We start from the raw sequence: 22,653 nt of genomic DNA, 5'->3' as shown, positions 1-22,653 counted from the left end.
GAATTAATCAATTAAAATTACCGACAAATGCCAAGACTCCAATCTCCATGATGATTTTAAGTTTTCTTTAAACAGAAGTCAGGGTGAGAGAGGAAGGGAACTGGCTGCCACACCCCAGCAACCCAGTGCCCAGTATATCCAGTACTTACAGTTTTCGGTAAAGAGTATAGTTCGTCATAAGATTTGTTTCTCTTCCTGCATTCCAGGTACAGGTGAGGTTAACATCATAGAAATAAATGCAGGAAATATTTTCTGGCACGTCTGGACGAACTACAGTGACAAAGGTTAAAAAAAGCCAGTAAAAATAAGTAACTTTACGCACACCTGATTCTGTTGGTCAAAAAGCAATTATGGCAAACATCAGTGTCTTCATAGTGCTTCATTTTATCATCCCTCACTGCCCTCAGAACTCCTCACATTACAAAAATCAAAACCATTCTTTCTTACCCTGAGGAGACAGCAAGATTTTCTCCAACTATTTTTCAGAAATACTTTACTAAGTGTGCCTAAAGACAGTAATTCTAACTATCATATATCAAACCACTGCATACATTGTCTTGAACACCTAAGCATACACACACCCCATCTCCCCTCTGCAACACACCTGTACACCTGTAGTTTGAGGGGAGTCCAGAAAGTAAGAGGTAAACAAAAAACAGCAAAAGCACAAAAAAAAAAAAAACAAAAAACAACACAAAAAAACCCAAAAAAGAAACCCCAACAACAGCAACAAAACAAAAACAAACAAAAATCCTCTCACAGACAGAACTCCTTTTGGTTCTCTCCCAGAATATCCAATTTTTTACCCTATGAAAAATCCAAATCTGAGAGACATGCACAGCCTAAAGAGTGCAGAAGACAAGTTCCTGGAAAACAGATCTGTGTGACCCCGATGATATCACTAATTCTGGACTCTCTTTATCTTATAAGCAAGACAGCACAAAGGAAATAATCTTCTGCAATCTCTATAGTGTGAAGTCATCCATAAAAATTTAACACCCTAAAAGACTTTCTTGGTACAGCTCAATTTCTTTACTGTTAGAAGAAATTGGAGTGGAAGAAAACTGTGTCCAGTGAAATCAACTGGTTGACAAAGCCCTCTTTTCAAAACAGTATTTTTCTGTCCCATCTAATAGAACTGTCAAAAGATCTTTTATCAACAATCTTACAGCACATTAAGCTTTGCAGACATGCAAGATCTTTTGCTGGATATTTTTCAACAGATGTTTTGCTTTTATTGCTTCTTTATTAGAATGGGACACCCCAGGCATATGTTAGTATACTCTGGACTTAATCTGTTCAATAAATTAGAAAATTTGTATACATATTTTAATGTTCTCCATAAGAGAGTGGATTATAACTTCTTTAGAAGAGAAGATTAGAGAGGAAATCCTCTCTGGAGAAAATTGAAGTTGGCTAGGCTAGAAAGAAGATATAACCAAAGGAACAGACCCACTACCTTTGGAACTCAACAGAAAACTTCAGCTAGGCAAAATTCAAGGTCTTTTATAGGTTACAGACCTGTATCAGTAAGGAATGCTGGTAATTTCATGCTTTATTTAAAAAAAAGTATATGTGTATAAATATATATGTATGTATATATACACTCGAATACATGTGTTTTAAAATCACACAACCAAAAGTAGCTGTTTTAGAAGTAAAATTATTATACTAAGTTGTTAAAAAGAGTTAAGATTATTTTTTCTGCCTTTCTACTTACAGCCAGATTTAACTTCTGTGTGAGCCAAAGGTAGTTCCTTGCCCGAGTACTTCATTAAACATTCCACATTAGCTGTGCTGTAAGTGAAATTATGGATGGTTATATTAGATACAGTCTTATTCACAATGTTATAGTTTTCTGGAGCAATCAATTCATTATTCAATTTCCAAATGATGTGGCTTGCATTTCTCTGTGGCGTGTATTTTTTTTTAAGAACACAGGATAGTTTCAGGGAGGATCCTCTTTCAATTTCAGGAGATGAAGGAAAAATGTCAGCATCTCTGATGGAGTTTTCATCTAAAAACAAAATCAAAGACATCACATAGCCATACTCCTCTTAAAATACTAGTAGAAAAATAGTAAGTTGTTTTGTTGTGTACAGATAATTAAATTAATTTTTTTATATAGAATTCAAATAAAATGCCCAGTTAGTCATTCAAATCAGACATTCCTGTTTGAAAATGCAGTTCACATTAAATACTGTATTACAATAGGTTTTACATTAGAGTGATGTTTCAACAACTTCACAGAAATAATGAGGAAGTTTCCATTCAGATACTTTTTAATAGCCCTAAATGAAGAAAAGAAAGTCTTGTACTTCAAGCCTGTTTTTGTAAAACATTCCTATCAGTAACAGCTATGCATGTAATTTACATGCATTTATCACTAATACTTGCAATATCCAAAAATACATTAAACAAGTAAGACTAACATTTACAACTAAGCTGCAATATATTTCAGAACTCTTCAAAATTTCATTTGGAGAATGTTATCTTTTGGAAAAACTTCTTACGGCAAGACAGGTGCTAATAATCCAGAAACATACCTGTTACAGAGATGCAGAGCAGGACAAACATCCAAATCAAATTGCTGAACATTTCCTTCTCAGTAAGTATGGGCAGAAAACACTGTCATAAAATAAAAAATTTAAATTATGTTTTTTATTTTTAGAAGTAAAGTGAAGATGCCCTTTTAATATTTTGTTAGCATTTGTGTCAGAGTTAATAATGTTATTCAGCTTTTCTCACTTGATTCAAGTGAAGTATTGCTTTGTCTAAGTCTTACTTTTCTGACCAATGCAGAAATTTGATGCAGTTTTACTAAGACAAGTTGCACACATTTACGAAAAAAAATTAGAAAGATAAGCATACCTAAAACACGGCTGAGGGCAATCCAATCCACACAAGTGTTTAACCTTCCAAAGATCATGCAAGTAACTGGTAAGAAATGTATCTCCATTCACATGACATTCAGCCTGCCTAGTCTTTTCTAAGCAGATTCATCCAGTGAATTCTTTTGAAAATGAGGGCTCCTACAGGAGAAGGAATGATCTGCCTCTCTTGTTCATCACTGCCTAGTAAAGAAATTGTTCAGGAAGTGGACATCAGTCCAGGCCACCTTTCACCCAAAAGAGGGTGAATTCATATTGGTTTTTTCCCATTTTGCCCTGGCAGCAGACCTGAGTGCACTCTGCAAAGACAAAGGAAGGCAACTCTCTTTGCCTTTCTTTTTGAAGAAAAGAACTACTGAACTACTGTGCAGCCAAAAAACCTCAGACTCTGGGTTAAGAAGGAGGAAAGCAAAATAGTAGACTGATTTCTTCTAAAAGGACAGATGAATCTAGGGTTCCGTATGAAAAAAATTACAAAAATCAAACACTGTCCTTGCCTTGAGTGCTGCTATCAGCACTTACAGAATCACAAAATGTTTGTTTGGAAGGGACACCTACTGACCATCTGATTCAAACTTACAAAGAGCCTCCTACAGCCAGTTCCCCAGGACTGTGTCCAGACAGCTTCTGAAGATCTCCCTTAATGGAGAGTCCACAAACTCCCTGGGTAACCTGCTCCACTACTCATTCACTCTCATAGCAAAAAAAAAGTATTTCCTGATGCTCAGAAGGAACCTCCTGTGTTTGAGCTTGTGCCCACTGCCTCTGGTCCTATCACTGGGAGGGTTCTGGCTCTTTGGTACTGCTGAGACTCCTCTGAGCTTTCTCTTCTCCAGGCTGAATGGTTCCAGCTTCCATATGGCAGATGTACCAGTACATTAACCATCATTGAGGCCATTCCCTGAATTCTCTCCAGTATCCATATCTCTCTTGACATCAGGAATCCAGAATTGGGACAAAATACTCCAAGTGTGGGCTCAGCAGTGCTGAACAGAGGGATCATGTCATTGACCTGCTGGTTGCAGTCCTAACACAGCCCAGGAAATCAGCATTCCTTGTCACAAGGGCAGATTGCTGGCTCATGCTCTACTGGGTGTTGGGGACCACCAGAGCATTTTCTGCAAAGCTGGCTGGTGGAGACCTGGACAGGCCCCTGTGCTGCTGTCTGGGGTTGTACCTCCCCAGATGAAGGACTTGGCACTTCTCCTTATCGAAGTTCCTGTCAGCCCATTTCTCCAGCTTGCCAAGGTCTCTGTGGACAGCAGCTCAGCCCACCAGCTTATTTCTCATCCCTTCCAGTTTTGTGTCATCAGCAAACTCACTGAAGTCAGGCTCGGCCACAGCATTCTAATCCAGAACATGCTGAACATGACTGGAGGGCCCAGTATGGCCCACTGGGGTACATCACCAGTGACAGGCCCCCAGATGGACTTCACCACTGATCACCACCCTGTGGGTCCATCTATTTAGCCAGTTTTCAATTCACTTCACTGGTCACCCAGCCTACACTTCATCAACTTGTCTGTAAGAACCTGTCTGTAGAGTGGACCAACCCCACCATGAATGGCAACCCACACTACTCCTTCGGCTAGTAAGCAGAAGATCTGCCTGTAGAAAGCAGAGGTGCCAGATCCCCTTAACCACACAAGGGCCTAGAGCCCAGTATTCCTATTTCCTGGACAAGTAGCTCTAGTTACCATGATCATAAGCAACACTTGGGCATTAGAATTTTGCAGCTAGTTGGGGTCCATGTTTCACATTAGGTTTGTCTGGAATTTTCAGCTCTCCATCAAACCTGTGTATCAGGAAGGCTCCAGGTGGGAGGCAAGTACTATCTCCCTAAAACAGCCACACCAGTAGCTTTCAGTCCCAACAAAGTATCTCCTCCTCCCACAGGTTCAGATAATGCCACAAAGCAGGTGTGCACCAGGTCACTGGACAGAGATCTAAGTGGGATATAGGCAGTAGGGGTTATGCCCTATGCTATGGTTCTTTCCACAAAAGCTTCTTGGATTTGCTAAAAACTTAAACTTTACAGTAATCTAAAATAGAAAAACATGGTAAAAACAATGCATTAAGCTCAGTTTCTGTCAGAAATCAACTTAAATATTATTTTAAGTTTGTCTTGGGAAGCACTTTACAAACTTTAGGGCTATGACAGTAAAAAAACAGGAGGAAAAAAAATGAAAAGCACATGTGGGATACAAAGAAAAATGCGGAGGAGTTTGCCCAGTGACATATTCCTAAAATACAGCAGTAGCAAGATGTGTACCAACAAGAAATGAAGCCAGTCCATAAAGAGAATATATTACTTTTTCATGTAGGGTATATGTTCTTGTTCTCAAAGAACTAAAGATGAATTACACATTCCATGTGGCAATTAAAACATAGCAGTTGTTCCGAGTATTCTGTTCCAGCACAACACCAGAAGCTTTCCTCATTGCCCTTGATGTATCTGGCCAGATTTAACTCTATCAGGATTTTAAGCTTTCCTAATCTGATCCCTGGTTTCTTTTTGCATTCTTCCCAAGCTACCTGTCCCTGCTTCCACCCTGTATAGACCTTGTTTTTGTGTTTGAGCTCATCCAAGCAGCCTTCCCAGTGTTTTTGACCAACTTTCTCTTTGTTAGAATGCATCAATCCTGAGCTTAAGGAGGATGATCCTTGAATACCAGCTCTCTTGGGTCCCTCTTCTCTCCAGAGATTTATCCATGGTGTTCTACCAAGCAGGTTCCTGAAGAGGCCAAAGTCTGGTCCCCTGAGTCCGGGATTATGAGCCTATTGTCCTTGCTGCCCTAAGGACCTCAGGCAAATTCAACATTTCATACTCATGGCAGTCAAGATTGCCCCTGAGCTTCACCTTCCCACCAGCCCCTCCTTGTTGGTGACAACACAGTCCATCACAGCACTTCTCCTCACCAACTCTACTGTCACCTGGAGAAGGAAGTTACCACCAACACATTCCAAAAACCTCTTGGGTTGCCTAAACCCAGCTGTGTTGTCCCTCCAACAGATACTGGGCAGGTTGAAGACCCCCATGAACACCAGGGTTTATGAGCACAAGGTTGCTCATATGCAGAGTTTCATCTGCCCAGCCCTCCTGGTCAGGTGGCCTATAGCAGACTCCAGTGCAATGTCCCCTGTCCCCTCCCTCCCTTTAACCCTGACCCATCCCTGTCTGTCAGCTCCTCACCCACCCCAGGCAGAGCTCTGTCCTCTCCAGCTGTCACTGACACAGGAGGTGACACCTTCCCCTCATCTCCCTGCCTGCCCTTCCTAATGACCCGGCATCCTTCCATTCCAGCACTCCAGCCATAGGAACTGTCCCACCACATCTCCACTGAGACAACAAGATCACAGCCCTGCAGGCACGCACCTGTCTCTAACTCTCCGTTTATTCCCCATAATAAGAGCTAAACCTTCTGCTGATATCCTACATGCAGATTTACTATTTTTGAGGGGATATGAGACAGAAGAGGCTGCATTTCAGCCAAAATAGTCCAGCTCTTTCCAAGAATAAAGCAAAAAAATAAATTTATCAGATTCCTTTAACTAGCTCCAGCAATTCCATTCTTTCTTAGAAAGGAGATGGAATTCAGAAGCATTGGCAAACCATAAAAACATTTTTGCATAATGCTTAAGCTGAAAATACCACATGACATATCCCATCACAGTGGAGCACAGAACTGCATGAACAGGCATGATCAAGCTGGCTGCAATGCCAAGTTAGAAGCCTTTGAAAAATTTTAGTTTCCCATGCACACCAGAATGCTTAAACAGTTGAAGATTCCATCCAGACTCGGTGTTCCTCATCCTGTATCCATTCTGTACCTTTTTCCCCTCTTCTAGTTCTTCTCTAGTACTCAGCCATACCATAAGTCACTTCCACTTGCCAAAACAGCAGAAGACTAAGAAAAAAAGGTATTTGTACTACATTACCAAATGTAAGGCATTTGAGTCAGTGAAACAGAGGAGATAACTGGGGAGAGAGACCTCCATGACTTTTCCCAGATGTGAGCTGGTTATTTTGTTCAGTCCTCCTGCTTCTACTTTGTCCAGTATCAATTAGCAGCTGTTTATATGGCATGACAGTTACTACTTGCCAGAAACCAAGGTAGCGACTTAGCAGGTTACAGTGCTGCTCAAATCTTATGTGCTTGTCAGGACACTGATAAATGATATGTGACAAGATAGCTTGTTGGCTGTTTACTGAAGAGTTGTATATGTAAAAGTGATCAAAGAACGTGCCTGAGTGAAAATTTCACCATATGTGTATAAGTGTTTAACTTAAAAAGTCTATAAAAGCTGCCTTCTTCAAGTGATGAAAAAATTGATTCATCAAAGCAAGACTTTTCCCCATATTGCATTTAAGACCATTTATTAATTTATTAATTGCCCTTCTTCCCCATTTCAGGACACGAAACTTTTTTCCATTCAGATCTTATTCTAGGATTGCTTTCAACTACATGAACTACATGCCTCTGGTATACAGTGTACATGTTACACCAAGAATAAAGAATATCTATAAATGTAAAGACAGCGTGTCATGGAGTCATTGAATCACAGAATGCTAAGGGTTGGAAGGGATCTTAAAGACCATATAATCCTAACCCTCCCTTCCATGTTCAGGGACACCTCCCATTAGACCTCGTTGCTCAAGGCCTTATCCAACATGGCCTCAAACACTTCCAGGAATGGGGCATCCACAACTTCCCTGAGCAAACTTGTTCCAGTATTTCACCACCCTCACAGTAAAGATTTTCTTCCTAGTATCTAATCTAAATTTCCCTCCTTTCAGGTGTGTATTTTGCCCTGTCACTCCAGGTCCTGTCAGAGAATCCCTCTCCAGCTTCCCTGTAGGCCCTTTCAGGTACTGGAAGGTGTCTCTGAGGTCCCCACACAATCCTCTCTTCCCCAGGCTTAACAGCCCCAGCTTGCTCAGCCCATCCTCATAGCAGGGGTGCTCCAGCCCTCACCAACCTTCTGGCCCTCCTCTGGACTTGTTCTAACAGCTCCTTTCGTACTGGGAATCCAGAGCTGGATGCAGTGCTGCAGGTGGGCTCTCAGCAGAGCAGAGCAGAGGGGTAGAACTCCTCTCTCATCTGCTGGCCAGTGCTGCTTTGGATGCAGCCCAGGATTCCCATGGCTTTCTGGGCTGGGAGCACTCACTGCTGGCTCATGGTGAGTTTTTCATCAGCCACCACCCCCAAGTCCCTCCCCACAGGGCTGCTCTCGATCACTTCTCTGCCCAGCCTGTGGGTGTGCCTGGGATTGCCCAATGCAGGTGCAGGACCTTGCCCTTGGCCTTGCTGAGCTTCCTGAGGTTTGCAGGGTCCCACCTCTCAAGCCTCTCCAGGTCCCTGTGGATGCCATCCCTGCCCTCCCCTGTGTGGACAGCCCCACCCAGCTCAGTGTCAGCAGTAAACCTGCTGAGACTGCCCTGGATCCCACTGTCCACGTCCCTGACAAAGATGTGGGACAGTATCAGCCCCAGGACCCACCCCTGAGGGACACCACTTCTCACTGGTGTCCATGTGGACAAGGAGCTATTGAGCACAACTCTTTGTGTGTGGCCATCCAGCCAATTCTTTCCCCACTGAGTGGTCCATCCATCAAGTCTCCAACATAGAGACAAGGATGGCAAGCGGGACTGTCAAATTCTTTGCTTAAATTCAGGTAGACAATGGGAGTTGTTCTGCCCATGTCCACCAAAGCTGTAGCACCCTATCAGAGAAGGCCATCAAATTTGCCAGACATGGTTTGCCCTTAGTAAAGCTGTGTTGGTTGTCCCCAAACACCTGCTTGTTTTCCATGTGCCTTAGCACAGTTTCCAGGAGAATCTGCTCCATGATCTTTCCTAGCACAGAGGAAAGATACTCTGTAGTTCTATGGGGTTTCTGCATTCCCCTTTCTTAAAATGGGTGTTATAGTTCCTCTTTTCAGTCATCAGAGACTTCATTTGACAGCCACAATTTTTCAAAAATTATGTACAGTGCTTTAGGAGCTTCTTTCTGCCATCCTCCCCTCAGGACCCACAGATGAATCTTATAGGATCCCATGGATTTGTGCACATTCAGGCTCCTTAGATGGTCTCAGACTTGATCCTCTCCTACAGTGGGTTTAGGGTTTTCATTCTCCCAGTCTCTGCATTTGCCTCTCTTGACTTGATTGACATGGCTGGAATTCTGCTGTTTAAGACTGAGGCACAGAGATTGTTGAGAACCTCAGCCTTCTCTTCGCCCAGGGTATCCATGTCTCCCATTTCCTTTTGAAGAGGGCCTAACCTTTCTCATCCTTGCAACATATCCATGGACACAAGGTGCACAGTGCCCAGCACAGGGGGACAATCCCTGCCCTGGCCCTGCTGGCCACAGCATTGCTGATCTAGGCCAGGATGCCATTGGCCTTCTTGGCCCCCTGGGCACAGCCTGGCTCATGTTCAGCTGCTGTCACCAGCACCCCCAGCTCTTTTCCAGCCACTCTGCCCCAGCCTGTGGAGCTGCCTGGGGCTGTTGTGACCCAAGGGCAGGACCCAGCACTGGGCCTTGTTGAACCTCACACCACTGGCCTCAGCCATGATCCAGCCTGCCCAGATCCCCTGCAGAGCCTTCCTACCCTCCAGCAGATCAACTCCTGCCCAACTTGGTTTCACCTGCAAACTGACTGAGCGTGCCCTTGGATCCCCTTGTGAGGATCTGCAATAAGGATTCTGAACAGGATGAGGCCCCAGTACTGAGCTCTAGGGAACCTCATTAGCAACCAGCTGCCAAGTGGATGCGGCACCATGCAGCACTGTTCTTTGTTCCAGTCATTCAAGAATTTTTAACATCTTTGCTGATATGTGACAGGAAATTCTTCCCTACGAAGTTTGACACTCTTCTAACAACTATGAAGGAAGAAGCTGAATAGACACTCCTCCTTTTATTTAGTCTTTACCATCCATTGCTACAGCTCTCCCATGGTGGCTGCCACATGGAGAGACAGACCTTGCCCTATCTACAGCCAGAAAATGCTGAAAGACAGGAGCCTAAGCCTCTGCTCTAGTCCACTGGGCCACTCAGCTGCAGTGTTCTGCAAAATGCACCTGGAAAAGCAATAACCATGAGTTTTCAGAACTCCAAGATTCAAATCCATCAGCACTTATACAAATTCTAGAGAGAAAGAGGACATTCAGGAAAATTATTCAAATATGTACTTCAGCATCCTTTTTGGTAACAGGGTGCCTCAGATTCATGATCGGTCAGGACTGCAGCAAAGGTGAGCACGAGTGAGCATCTGAAGAGGAAAACAGGGTTTCCTACATTGGTCAGAGAAGACAATGACATGTGAACATAATAGAAGAAGCAGTAAACTCAAGGGACAGCTAATGGGTATTTTCAACTTTTTAACCCCTATGACCTATGCGCTGACAAGCCCATCATGAGAAAAATGACAGATACTATGATGAAAGATCCTGGGCACACTGATTCCATAATCCACAGTCTTTAACTGAGCCAAAAATAGTCAGCTGAACCTCTGGGCAGGATGAATAGCAGTCAAACATTTATCTTTAAATAGAACTTGATTGAAACAGGTGTTAGGTGCACTTTCTTCTGGAAAATAAACCTATATGTATTTTAAATTATGATGGCCTACCAGAAAACTTAATGGTATATCATAATCTACTAACACAATTTATAAATTCAAACACTGCATATCTATTCAGAAAACTACTAAACTTACAGACATATCTGAAGGACCCACATGGTGAGGCTCTGGAAATGCTGTATCAACTGTTGACCACAGAAACTTGTTCAAAAAACACAGTAACATCAAAAAAAAAAAAAAAAAAAGAAAAGAAAAAAAAGAAAAAATCATCATAATGTAAAACGACTTGTCAATTTAAAAACTTCAAACTAACTGGAAACTGAAAAGCAGGAAAACCATTTTTCCTCTTTCAGTCTCTAAATAGCCAATGCAGGCACAAAAGGATAAGATACATTTGTTCCAAAATTCTGAAGGACACAGTTACCAGGAAAAGTCAGTTTTGCGAATAACTGCTGATAACAGTTATTTTGCTTAGTATATCCTGGAGTTACAGATGCAAAACATCTTCAGAGAAAGCCTTTTTTTCTTATAAAACAGCACACTGAATATTCATACATTATAATACAAATACTGTTACATTGGAATTTAAATAAAACTTTTAACTACATGAGCTTGGTACTAATTGGTAAAAATAGAATATAATTCATTATTCTCTGAACAACCCTAACAAATAAGCCTTTATATAAATCTTAAGGTATAAAATGCTCAGATAGATAAAAGAGCCTCAAAACAGGTGTTCCTCTACTAATCAATGCATTGTACCTCATAAAAGAAAGAGAATTTTTATGCTTAAAGTTACAAACACAAAACAAGATTTACTTTCTTTATCTTTACATATGGGTCACTTTTTTAATTTTAACTATATGATTTCATCCAATTTGCCAATGCTCACTAAAAGAAAGGTCAGGGTATCAGGATTACTAGAACTAAATGTTGGTTATATTACCTGACGTAATTTTGCTTTCAGGCACTATCCTCTCCTGTTCTTTTTTCACTGATGAAGAAAAAACAGACAAGCCAAGGTTTAAAGAGAGTTCCTGTACAGCACTGGTCTTGGAGCAAACCTCCTTTGGCTCATTGTCTGTGTGACTACAAAGCCTATTTGGGCTGCAAGGGTCTACTTTGAGAGATGATTTTCCATCAGATGTTTCAGCAAGTAAGATGTTATTAGACAATGGTTGCCCCCATGCTCCTGTGTGTTGGTGGAGAACAAGCTGTCTCTGGTGTGGCAAGCAACTAGGTGAGCAAAATGGATGAGCAGGGTAGGAGGATCCATGCACTGAACTATAAAGAAACATAGAGCTCTCACTGAAAAGAGGGTAGCCAGATCGAAATCTTTTGCATTTGACAGATTCAGGTGGCTTCAATCTGTAAAGTACACCTGTCAGAAAATCATAAGGAAGAATCACTCTACTGCTTCAGAGCATTAGTTTACCCTCACCAGTCTTGCCTTTCAAACTAAGAGTGGAATTAGATGTAAAACACACATCTACTTAAATAATGTTAATAAAACATCTTTTGGAAGAAAGCAAATATGTTTCTGGACTGTTATGGAATCAGCTACAGCCTCAAAATGCATAATATAGTTATAATCCCTGTAGTACTGCAGTGCTGCAAGTAGAAGAACACAGAACACAGTGCAGGTAATACCTATGCTCCACAGACATGAGAAGGCAAGAGAACAAAATAAGCACAAAACTTCACTTTCATACTTTCTTCACACTCAAAAAATATGACCATGACCTTGAAATGTACCTGTCCGTATATGTTATATATATCTGAAAAAGATAGTTGATCATGTTATTTTAGAAAACATTAAAACTCAGATTCATTGCAGCACCATAACCCTGCTGCTTCAGATCAACTCCTAAGGGTTATATATCCGGCTTTTCTTTACTATCTATGCTGTAAACTTTATTAACAATACTTTTGTATCTTAGTCAAAACTGCAAGGCAAAATATGGCATAGTAGTGAGAATCAAGCTCGAAACACTACTAAACACATTTATGTTTTAACTTCTCCTAATATGGAATTTTTGGATTGAAAATGCCCCCTACAAGCACCAAATCATGCAAAAATCCTCAGGTTTAAACGATTGTTATAAAAAAATCAAGATCTTTAATCTTCAATACTGCAACCTCTATGATATAAGCCCAAAACTTCTTTCTCCCTTTTTCCCCTTTTGAGACCTGTTTTGTTACAGATTAGTCTCTGACAGAAAAATCTGAACTGACCACTCCATTCTTCCACCCAATACACAAAGCTTCCTTCAAGCACAAAAACATCCTCTTGCCCAATCAGTTTCTTAATTCACATATAGAATCCAGAAGCTGCATTTCAACTATTTTAGACAATCATAGAACCATTTTGGTTCCAGAAAACCATCAAGTGCAACCATTAACACACCACTGCCAAGTCCAGCGCTAGTCCATGTTCCCAAGCACCACAGCTACAAGCCTTTTAAATACCCCCAGGGACAACGACTCCATCACTTTGCCAGGCAGCCTGTTCCAGGTCTTGACCACTTTTTCTGACAAGAAAGATTTCCTAATATCCAATCTAAACCTTTCCTGGTGCAACTTGCAGCAATTTCCTTGTCTGTTGTTTATAGCCTGGGAGAAGAGACTGACCCTCATCGCAGCACCTCCTTTCAGGCAGTTGCAGAGAGTGATAAGGCCATCCCTGAGCCTCCCTTTCTCCAGGAAAAACACCCCCAGCTCCTCCTCACAGGACTTGTGCTCCAGACCGTCCTTTCCCAAAAGACAAGTCATGCAGTCCATTACAAGTAAGAAGGCAAGTGACACTCCCCCAGTGTAAGCACGAGGGCATGGAGATGATATTCATTATGGATATGTACACAAACACATTACAAAAATATTTTTCTCAGAAGGCAGAAATTGCAAACATTGAAGAAACCTGGGGCCAGTACATTTAGATCTGATTCACCACTTCGAGAAAATCTGTGAGTACAAATTAAGCAGAGAGCAATTAAGTAACAGCTTTTCCTTCCTTTGATGATTACATACACGGCAATCATTTTGAGAACTGACTCTCAACCATTACACACACAAGGAAAACCACTGCCAAACATCTGTATTGCATTCTTTACAAACTGAGACAAATGAGATAAACAAAGTTTCAATTCTTACTATCTCACGAACTTGAAAGAAAGAAACCAAAAGAATCTTTTCGGCCCGAAGAGACACAGAAGCGAGTCCTGCCCCAAGTCTCGGACGAACGCCTGGAGAGATGCGAACGCAAGCAAGCTTCACTGCTAGAGATCCACGCGAGTAACAGTCCGGGGAAGAGTTTCACACTCTCCCACACTTCATATAAATGAACGCGAGCAGAGACCCCTCTGCTGAAAGCATCTTTTTCACTTACCTCAGCTACGCTTGTTTTAACAGGGGCCTCTGCCTCCCCGCGACCGCGAAGGGACGGACAAAATGGGAAGTTGCCCGGCAGAGCACAAATAACGCTTTTTCCTGTAATTCCGAAGGCCAGAACGCCCCACGCCCGCCGCCGGCACTAGCGGGGCAGGGCTCCGCAGCAGCTGCTCGCACGGCCCCGGCCGCCCGCGGGCGGATGCTCTGCCCTGCCCGGAGCCGAGACGGGAGCCCGCCCCCGGAGCCACCCCCCGGCCCTGTCCGGCCCCTCCGCGCCCTGACCAACCCCGCCCGGCCCCGCCGCACCCTGCCCGGCCCCTCCGCCCCCTGATAGCCTCCCGCCGGCCCTGAGGCCGCTCCCAGCTCCCGCCGCACCGGCTGTGAGGGGCGGCTGTGAGGGCGCGCCCCCGGCAGCCCTGGCGCTCTCTCGGGCGGGAGTGTAGGCATTGGCATTTTGGTGCCCGTGGATCAAGTAAAGAGCGTCTTTAAATCGCACAAAGACGCGCAGCAAAACAAGGATTTTGGGTTGGGTAACAGCCACCGCCGAGGAGCACTCCCGCGTAACCACCTCATGCATCATTCAGCGCACAGGCAGGGGAATAAATCAAGGGGTGATCCCTTTTAAAAGTTACAAATGTATTTCACTTAATGGCTTGGAAGAAGAGTGCAGCCAACAGCAACATAAGTGACTGCAGCAACGGGACTGAAAATCAGAAAGAACTTTGCAATTAAGATGCTGTGAAGTTAGTAAATGGAAATCCAAAGTCCATAGTTAATGTGCCTCCTACTAAGCAGCAACAGTCCTTGCTAAGCAGACACTCCCCAAGAACAGATACTGAATTTTAATAATGCAATCAGTACATCAAGAAGTCTTGGTCCCAGTTCAGGAAGAGATCCATTATAGACAGCAAGTTGTTTTTCCTGCACCAGTGTCACACACAACAGAAGCTGTAGATGGACTCGTTTCGACTTCCACGATGTGTGCAGCTCAAGTATTTTCAGGCTATTTTAACATGCAAGCTTGACACCCACTCCAACTTCCAGATCACTCATAAGATTCACCCTCTTCAGCTAATCATCATATTCAGCCAGTCAGCCCATTTGCTTCCCTTTTATTTTTGAATGATATTGCCATCTCCCCATCACCCATAACCTCCGTGTGAGGCTGCACTGGAAACTGCTTTAATGTTTTTAAATTCCCCTTGCTATTTAGAAGTATACATTAGCATGGATAGTGTTATTTTGAAAACTTGTGTTTGTTTTGCTATGAGGTAATAGATTAAACAGAAATGTATGTCTGCCTCTGAAACAGAACCAAACTGTAACCTAAGTGCTCTTTGGTATACCAGTTTTGGTTTTTTTCTTTACTGAGAACATAAGAAAGGGCAGGATCAAACCCTTAATTATGTTTAATTATTGAACCTCTACTCTAGACTTGGTCGGATTCTCACACATTAATACATGGATTTCACTGACACACTGGAAGTTGGCTGCTCAATCTTTCAAATTCATTAAAAGCTGCACCACACCTAAAAGACTAGTTAAACATTTCTTTCACTTTCAAAACCCTTTAGTCATCCCTCTGCTTGCCTCTGGGCTATGTACATGCCTATATTAAGGATTCCACAGTCTTAAATGTTTGGTTGTGGACTGGACAGTAGGCCTTAGGAGACTCCAGGATGCAGAGCGCACTTAATGATAGCATCAGTAACTGCTTCAGCTACTGCCATTTGTAGGAAGTTAACAGTAAAGAGAAAAACATCTTACAAAGGTGGTATCATTTACCAAAAGTGATTTGGCACAGAAGATGGGAAACCTTTAGAGTACAATAGAAATCTTGCCAAAAAATGTGTTCCATATCCACATTTACAGGCGCTTTCATCCACTTTGCACATGAATGCTCTAGAAGAACTAACATTTCCATCTTGAGGGTGGGAGCAAAGTGAAGCTGCTGTGGAAGGAAGTGCCTTCCACAGAAACACTCAACTGTTTTCCTTGCTGATGCCTCTATTGTTTGGCCTGGTGATTCAGGGGTAACTGCTCCAGAGATCAGTTGATCCCAGATGGTACCCCTTCTCAGAGAAGCATTTCCACCGTCTCTGTTGGCAGGGTGAGACAAGAGACTGCAGAACTGCTGCTAAAAATCTGACCTTCATTGCAAATTGATTTGTTTTACCTGTAGTAGTTCCATTTTGAAAAACATTTATCTTCTGTATTATGTACGGCCACACCCTCTAAAATTACTGACCACTGTGTAATTACAGTTAGCCTGTATTAGTTAACACACTGGCATAGAATAGAGCATTTTGTAGTTCACTGGAAAAATTAGGTGCATTTTCATTGACCAATTGACCTTGCAGCATTTAATCATGAAGTCTTAGCAAGAGCAGATTCAATGGAAAACATGTACTGAATTTTACCTCAGGAAGTTGCTTGGTTGGTTTTAACCAAGAACCTCATCAGGCTGATTTCTGCCTGTGCCAATGACTCCAACCACTTCATTCCTCTCAACGTAAAGAGGAGGCCATGACGACAGACTTTCATTGACTTACAGCATTGCTAAACAAATAAAAACCATGAGTGTATTCCCTACTGATTTCACTCATGGGGAAGAAAAATCCAATGAAACCAGTCTGATTTTGATATCAGTTTCTAAATATGCATAACTCAATTTTTCAGTGAGTAGCTTGTCATTAGAAATCTACTAGCATCAACCTCCATGCAAAGCTGCATTCAACAGGTAAAAAATTAACTATGCTGTTCTTAAATTTCACATTAGTGCAACATAATAATTCAACAACAGCAGGACCCTCAAAACCATGCTCTTAAATTACTGGTTTATGATTAAAGCCTTAGTTTAAATGCAACACATTGTCCAAGCTTAGGTAACATATCACTGAATAAGCAACAATAATGGGTGTGACAACCCACTGTTAAAGGGAAGGAAGCACCTAAGATTTGTAAATGCTCACAGGTCAAAAGGAACAACAAGTCAAAGGGTACAAAATCAATCAGAAAGTTTTATTAGTAAACTACACATATGGCATGGGAATTGGTGCTAATCCCTGACCTACTACAAAAGCACGCAGCACTGGGTTTTTGATAAAGGAATGGCGAAAGAGAGAAAGAACCACCACAATCCATTGTGCACCTAAAGTCAGCATCCCTACAATGGGCACATATAAAACTCTGTCAAATTAGAGTCAGAGGCAGACTCTACAAACTGCTCACATCTTAAAAATGGCATAAGAATTGTACCAATTACTATGTTTACAGTGCGCAACTACCAACATTTAATACACACAGAAAGGTTTTAATGTCTAAGTGCAATAATGTAAGCATTTCTTTCATCCATACTCTAGAGATTTATTCCTCAAGAAAGACATGAGAGATGTTTTGCTTAGAAGGCCACAGAGCCGTTACCATCTTCGGAACAGAGAACTATGCAATACTTCCTGTCACATCTTCCTTCAGAGCATTGCAACATCACAACAGCTGTAATTGCAATCTGATAAAATGCTGGCAAAGAAGGGATGCTTTATTCCCAGAGTAATGTCTTTAGTGGTTTATTACAGAATTTTTTCACATGTTTTCATAATATGGTAATTTAAGATTCACAAGCCTTTTACTACAACTGCAAAAGCAGCTAAACATAATTAAACCCATTTGTACAAACAGGCTAAAGGAATTACTGAAAATCCCATGTGGCTTTAATAGCTGGATGACAAAATGCCATTTCTTGTAATTTCCACTGCAAGACCATAGTGAACAGACTCTTTATGACAACTTCAATCAGCAGGAGTTACTGTTGGCAGAGAGTCACTGAGAAGGCAGAGCTGCAGCAGTTTGTAGTAACCACCTGCAATTCAGCAAGTTTCTCACAGAAAAAGAATGAGGCTATGTACATGAGAACTGCTTATCGTACAGATAGTCTTCTCTTATACCTACCACTGCCTGCTAAATCATATTGCAAAATGCCATGTTGACTCATTTATTGAACAATGCCAGGGATTGCAACTCCACCACCAAACTGGGGAGCCAGATCCAATTCTTAGTGACTTGAATCTTAAGTTTTTCCTAATGTCCAATATAAACCTCTCCTGATGCAACCTAAGGCCTCTTCTGTAGTAAACCCCTCAGGTTTAGCCAGGGCCCCTTGGAGAATAGAATGCTGACACAGCAGCAAAGAAGTTTCCTGTCTCCAGGGACATCCGCCTTGTACCTTATCCCTATAGCCATGTAAGGCAATATTGTGTTAAACCCTACTATTGGTCACTTATGGTCACTCTAACACCTTTGCCATTGGTCAGGATTGGATCCAGGCCAAGGGTATAAAAGTAGCATACTGTACCCCTACTAACTCGGAAGAAGAAGAGCTGAGACCCTTCACGGACCCCTACAATAAAGCCATACCCGTGGAACAGCCAGCGCCTTCTGCTTCTCCTCTCTCTACCGTCTGCTGGAGCCTTAGGCCAAGGGAAAAGCTACCTAGCAAGCAAAGCTGAAATCACAAGAGCTGCCTAATCACTAAGAGCTGAATATCTCCCTGCTTGCTAGGGGCTAACCCACGGCCTTGGTCTGAGAGCGAGCTGGCTTCTAGCACCCAGTCCCCTTGGGGACTGAGCTCTGGAGCTGTAACAGCTTGCATAGGATAAGACCAAGCTAGGCCCATTTAAGTGGCCGCCCAAACGTGTCGTCGGACCCTGGCCCCCAGGAGACAAGCGTCACCAGAGCATCGGAGCCTTTCAGGGCCTCCAGTTATTGCCGGTTTGGGAAGCCTCTCCTTCTGCGAAAGGACTTTTCGTTTTAGAAAATCTTCTCTGCGGAAGGCTCAATTCGACCCTCAACAATACATCTGGACGAGATAAAGTCTGAGGAGAATTGAGGAGCAGACTCCCTTCCACAGACCCGTGACCCCAAAGGACGTAAGTATTAAGTTTGCGCGCATACCTTGGGTGCTCTAAAAACCTTTTTCGTTTTTTTTCTTTTTTTTCTCGTTTTTCTGTGGAAAGGGCTTGAAAATCATGGGTACTTGTTTAAGCACTCTAAGACTAACAACACGTGAGAGAGAGTTATATTTAACCATTGTAGAAACCTTATCTGTTAACAACTTCACTTTTTCTAAAGGTAGTCTGTCAAAAAGGACTCTTAAAAAATTTGTATCTTGGATGGTGCTGAATTTCCCTGAAACTGATAAGACCACAATTACTGAAAATTCCTTTTGGGATACAGTTGGAAACACCATTTATATGTCTCAAACAAAACAGGACTTTTCTGTTACTAACTTCTTACCTTTATTTCATATAATAACAAAAACGATTGAAAAATCGAACTCTGAAAAAAGTTCCAAACTAACAGATCTTTCCTCTTCATATACTAATTGCGCTGATAAGATAACAGAGGAATGTGCCCTCCAGGCCACAGAGTCACTGGGCGCTGCAGAACTTACTGCAGAAACCACCTCGGAGGCAGAAGCCAAGCAGGCCGCCCCCACATTCCCCCCCCTCGCGGGACTCGCGCTGCCCAACTCCCCGTTTCCTGCAGCCCCTCACCTCGCCGGCTCCGTTTCCTTCCCGCGTCCGGCCTCGGGGGCCCCGTTCCCTGTCCCTGCCGCTGTACCCTCCACTGCGACCACCCCTCCCCCCGCGCCCGTGCTGCCGTTGCCTACCCCTGCGCCGCCGTTCCCCGCCCCCGGTTGCTCCGTCGCGGTACCCCCCGCTCCCGCTGCTGTCCCCGCCCTGCCCCCCGCTCCCCCCGCCGCGCCCGCCGCGTTCCCCGGTGCCGTTATCGCCGCCGCCCCCCCCAACCCTGCGCTGCTATCCTCCACCCCCGCGACCGCCCTCCCCTCCGTCACCGCCCCCGCTCCCGCTCCCACCGAGACCGCCCCGGCCCTCCCGGCCCCTCCTGCCGCTTTCCCGAGCCATGCCCACAACCTGTCCTCCTGCGCCGAGCCGCACACATGTGCAGTAACATCAGCTCACCCTACACCTGTCGTATCCCAAACCAGGGGTATTGCTTGCGCACCCCCACACCCCCCAGGCGTGCATCCACAGCCCCCATACCCCCCCTGCCCCCACCCGTCCCTCCAACCCCTGACCCAACCCTCCTGCCACCCGAACGGATCAGAGACCACCTGTGGTGTCCCCCCCCCGACCCAATCCGGTCCCTGCTGCTCCAGGGCTACCCCTCACCCAACAACGCTAACTTCGGGCCAGTCACTGAAAAGGGTGAAAAATCCTTCTAAACGAAAGAAAAGGAATTCACGGGTAGCATGTGCCTCACAGTGTTCCTCAGACAATGAGAGCTCTTCTGATGAATCTGATTTTGATGCGATTAATATAGACCCATGGGCTCTTATTAAGATAGAAGCTACAAAGTCTGGGAACTGGGACCTAGCACAGAAAATCACAGCCTTTCCGGTCGAGTACAGGCAAGGAAGGAATGGTGGGGAATCTAATATCAAGGCATGGAAACCAATTTCTAATAAGGAACTGGTACAATTGAGAAATATAGCCAAGGAACATGGACGTAGTTCACATATCTTTAGAAATTTCCTAGAAGCCATGTTCTCTGCACATGTCTTGCTTCCTCACGATGTAAAAAATATTTCACAATGCCTTCTGTCACCGGCAGAATATTTGTTATGGGATAGGCATTGGAAGAAACACTTAAAAACGTTATCAGATTCATATACTGCTGATGCTACTAAGACCAACTTCACAGTAGAACAATTGGCTGGTGAAGGAGACTTTCAAAAGCCAGCAGAACAAATGGAAACTCTGAATAAAGAAGCGCTGCAGGATGTAGCAATTGCAGCAAAAACCTCCTTGCTTCTTATGCAGGATGAGTCAATGCCAACAATGCATTTTTCTACTATAAAACAAGGCATTGAAGAAAGCTTTATAAAATTTGTGGACAGACTTAAAGATGCTTTGGAGAAACAAATAGAGAGTACTGAGGCAAGAAAGGAACTCTTATGTAAGCTTGCTTTCAGCAACTCAAATGAGAAATGCAAGGCCATTTTGAGGTCTTTAACTGTGGATACAGACCCTACTATAGAGCAAATGTTGGAATGCTGTACACGTCACATGTCCACTGAAAATACAGTGGCGCAAGCAGTTGCTAAGGGTATTGCTGAAGGAGTTTCTGGTGCATATGCAGTGATAACCTCTAAAGAACAAGCTAAATGCTATCACTGTGGAGAGCTAGGACATTATATAAAGGACTGTCCGGAAAGAACACCCCCCCGATACCATCGGAATTATAATCAAAGACCTCAACATCAGCAACGCTATCAATCGCGTCCTTTAAACTCCTTGAGGCGCCCGTCCGACCTTCGGGCGCAGAATACAAATCAAAGGCCACCAAGACCCAATCACGCACAAACCCAGGCTGCTCCAGACCCAAAGGAGAAGCCCCAACCCACGGGACAACCCAGAGGGGTACCCGCCGACAACTGGTAACTGCTTTGTCCATTGACTTTAATGATAAGAATGTTCACCGTGTTCCTACAGGAAAATATGGACCTAAAGGGAGTCCTTCAGACATTTTAATTACAGGTGATTCGGTTAATACTCCGAAGGAAATCTTCGTTGTTCCGGAAGTGCTGACAGTGCAGCCGGGACAAGAGATCCTCGTGCAGGTATACTGCATAGACTTACCATTTTTTCTTTCTAAAGGAACTCCAATAGTACAGGCATTTTTACTCCCAAAAAATCACAGGGAACAGATTCCTCTCAACCCTACAGCAATGTGGGCACAAGTCATGGGACCATCCAAGCCTACCATCGAGTGCGGCCTCTCCCACAGAGGAGAGAAGACCCACCTGCCAGGGATGCTGGACACCGGTGCAGATGTGACCATCATCGCCCGTTCAGATTGGCCAGCACACTGGGATCTACAACCTGTTGCAGGCATGATTTCCGGGATTGGTGGAACTACAGTATCCATGAGGAGCAAGAACAACATCCTGGTTGAAGGGCCAGAAGGCAAGCTGGCAACCATCCGTCCATTTGTGGTAAGGGCCCCCATTACCCTTTGGGGACGAGACGTTTTATCCCAGTGGGGCGCTTCCCTACGTATTCCCATTCAGGATTTCTGACTGGGGCCACTGAGTTGAGCGCGCTGCCAGAAATACCCCGTCTCACCTGGAAAAGCCACAAGCCAATCTGGACTGAGCAGTGGCCCCTAAAGAAAGCCAAGCTGCGCGCCCTAAACGTCCTCGTGGAAGAACAGCTCAAAAAAGGCCACATAGTGGAGTCCGACAGCCCTTGGAACTCTCCAGTCTTCGTTCTACCAAAGCCAGGTACAAACAAGTGGAGACTTCTCCATGACCTTCGCAGAATCAACGAAGTCATCGAGGACATGGGCCCTCTTCAGCCTGGCTTGCCCTCCCCATCGATGCTGCCTAGAGACTGGACACTTGCTATCACAGACATTAAGGACTGTTTCTTCAGTATACCACTACATCCTGAAGATGCTCCACGGTTTGCTTTTTCCGTTCCCTCTATTAACAAGGAAGCTCCGCTCAAAAGATATCATTGGCGTTATCTTCCTCAGGGATTGAAAAACTCGCCAACTATTTGCCAGTGGTACGTGTCTCACATCCTGTCTCCCATTCGGAAATCATTTCCAGACGCCATCATTTATCACTATATGGATGACATTCTGGTGTGTGCTTCAGACAAAGCTTACTTGGACAAAACAATCAAAAAGACTGTTGAAGCCATTGAAAAGGCAGGAATGGAAATTCGTGAGGACAAAATTCAGTACACCGAGCCATGGACTT

At 43.7% G+C, this 22,653-nt stretch overlaps 1 protein-coding gene across 3 annotated transcripts in view; it reads right to left on the bottom strand.

Moving 5' to 3' along the window:
* IL31RA (interleukin 31 receptor A) overlaps positions 1–19,491 on the bottom strand; it is a 45,684-nt gene extending 26,193 nt beyond the window's left edge. For 2 of the 3 annotated variants that reach the window (XM_074533465.1, XM_005489788.4), the window contains exons 1-4: positions 13,864–14,090; positions 2,547–2,628; positions 1,721–2,017; positions 150–270 (exon numbers count right to left, since the gene is read on the bottom strand). In XM_074533465.1, coding sequence (XP_074389566.1) covers positions 150–270; positions 1,721–2,017; positions 2,547–2,598 — 470 coding nt within the window. In that variant the 5' untranslated portion in view covers positions 2,599–2,628; positions 13,864–14,090. Of the gene's footprint in view, positions 1–149; positions 271–1,720; positions 2,018–2,546; positions 2,629–13,863; positions 14,091–19,417 lie in introns of those variants that run through there. The other variant, XM_074533466.1, reaches the window with a different exon arrangement.
* Positions 19,492–22,653: the final 3,162 nt, after the last annotated feature.

This window comes from Zonotrichia albicollis, chromosome Z, assembly GCF_047830755.1.
Source record: "Zonotrichia albicollis isolate bZonAlb1 chromosome Z, bZonAlb1.hap1, whole genome shotgun sequence".
Lineage (NCBI taxonomy): Eukaryota > Metazoa > Chordata > Aves > Passeriformes > Passerellidae > Zonotrichia > Zonotrichia albicollis.
The sequence above is the reverse complement of the archived record's forward strand: the minus strand, read 5'-3'. Positions and strand labels throughout refer to the sequence as shown.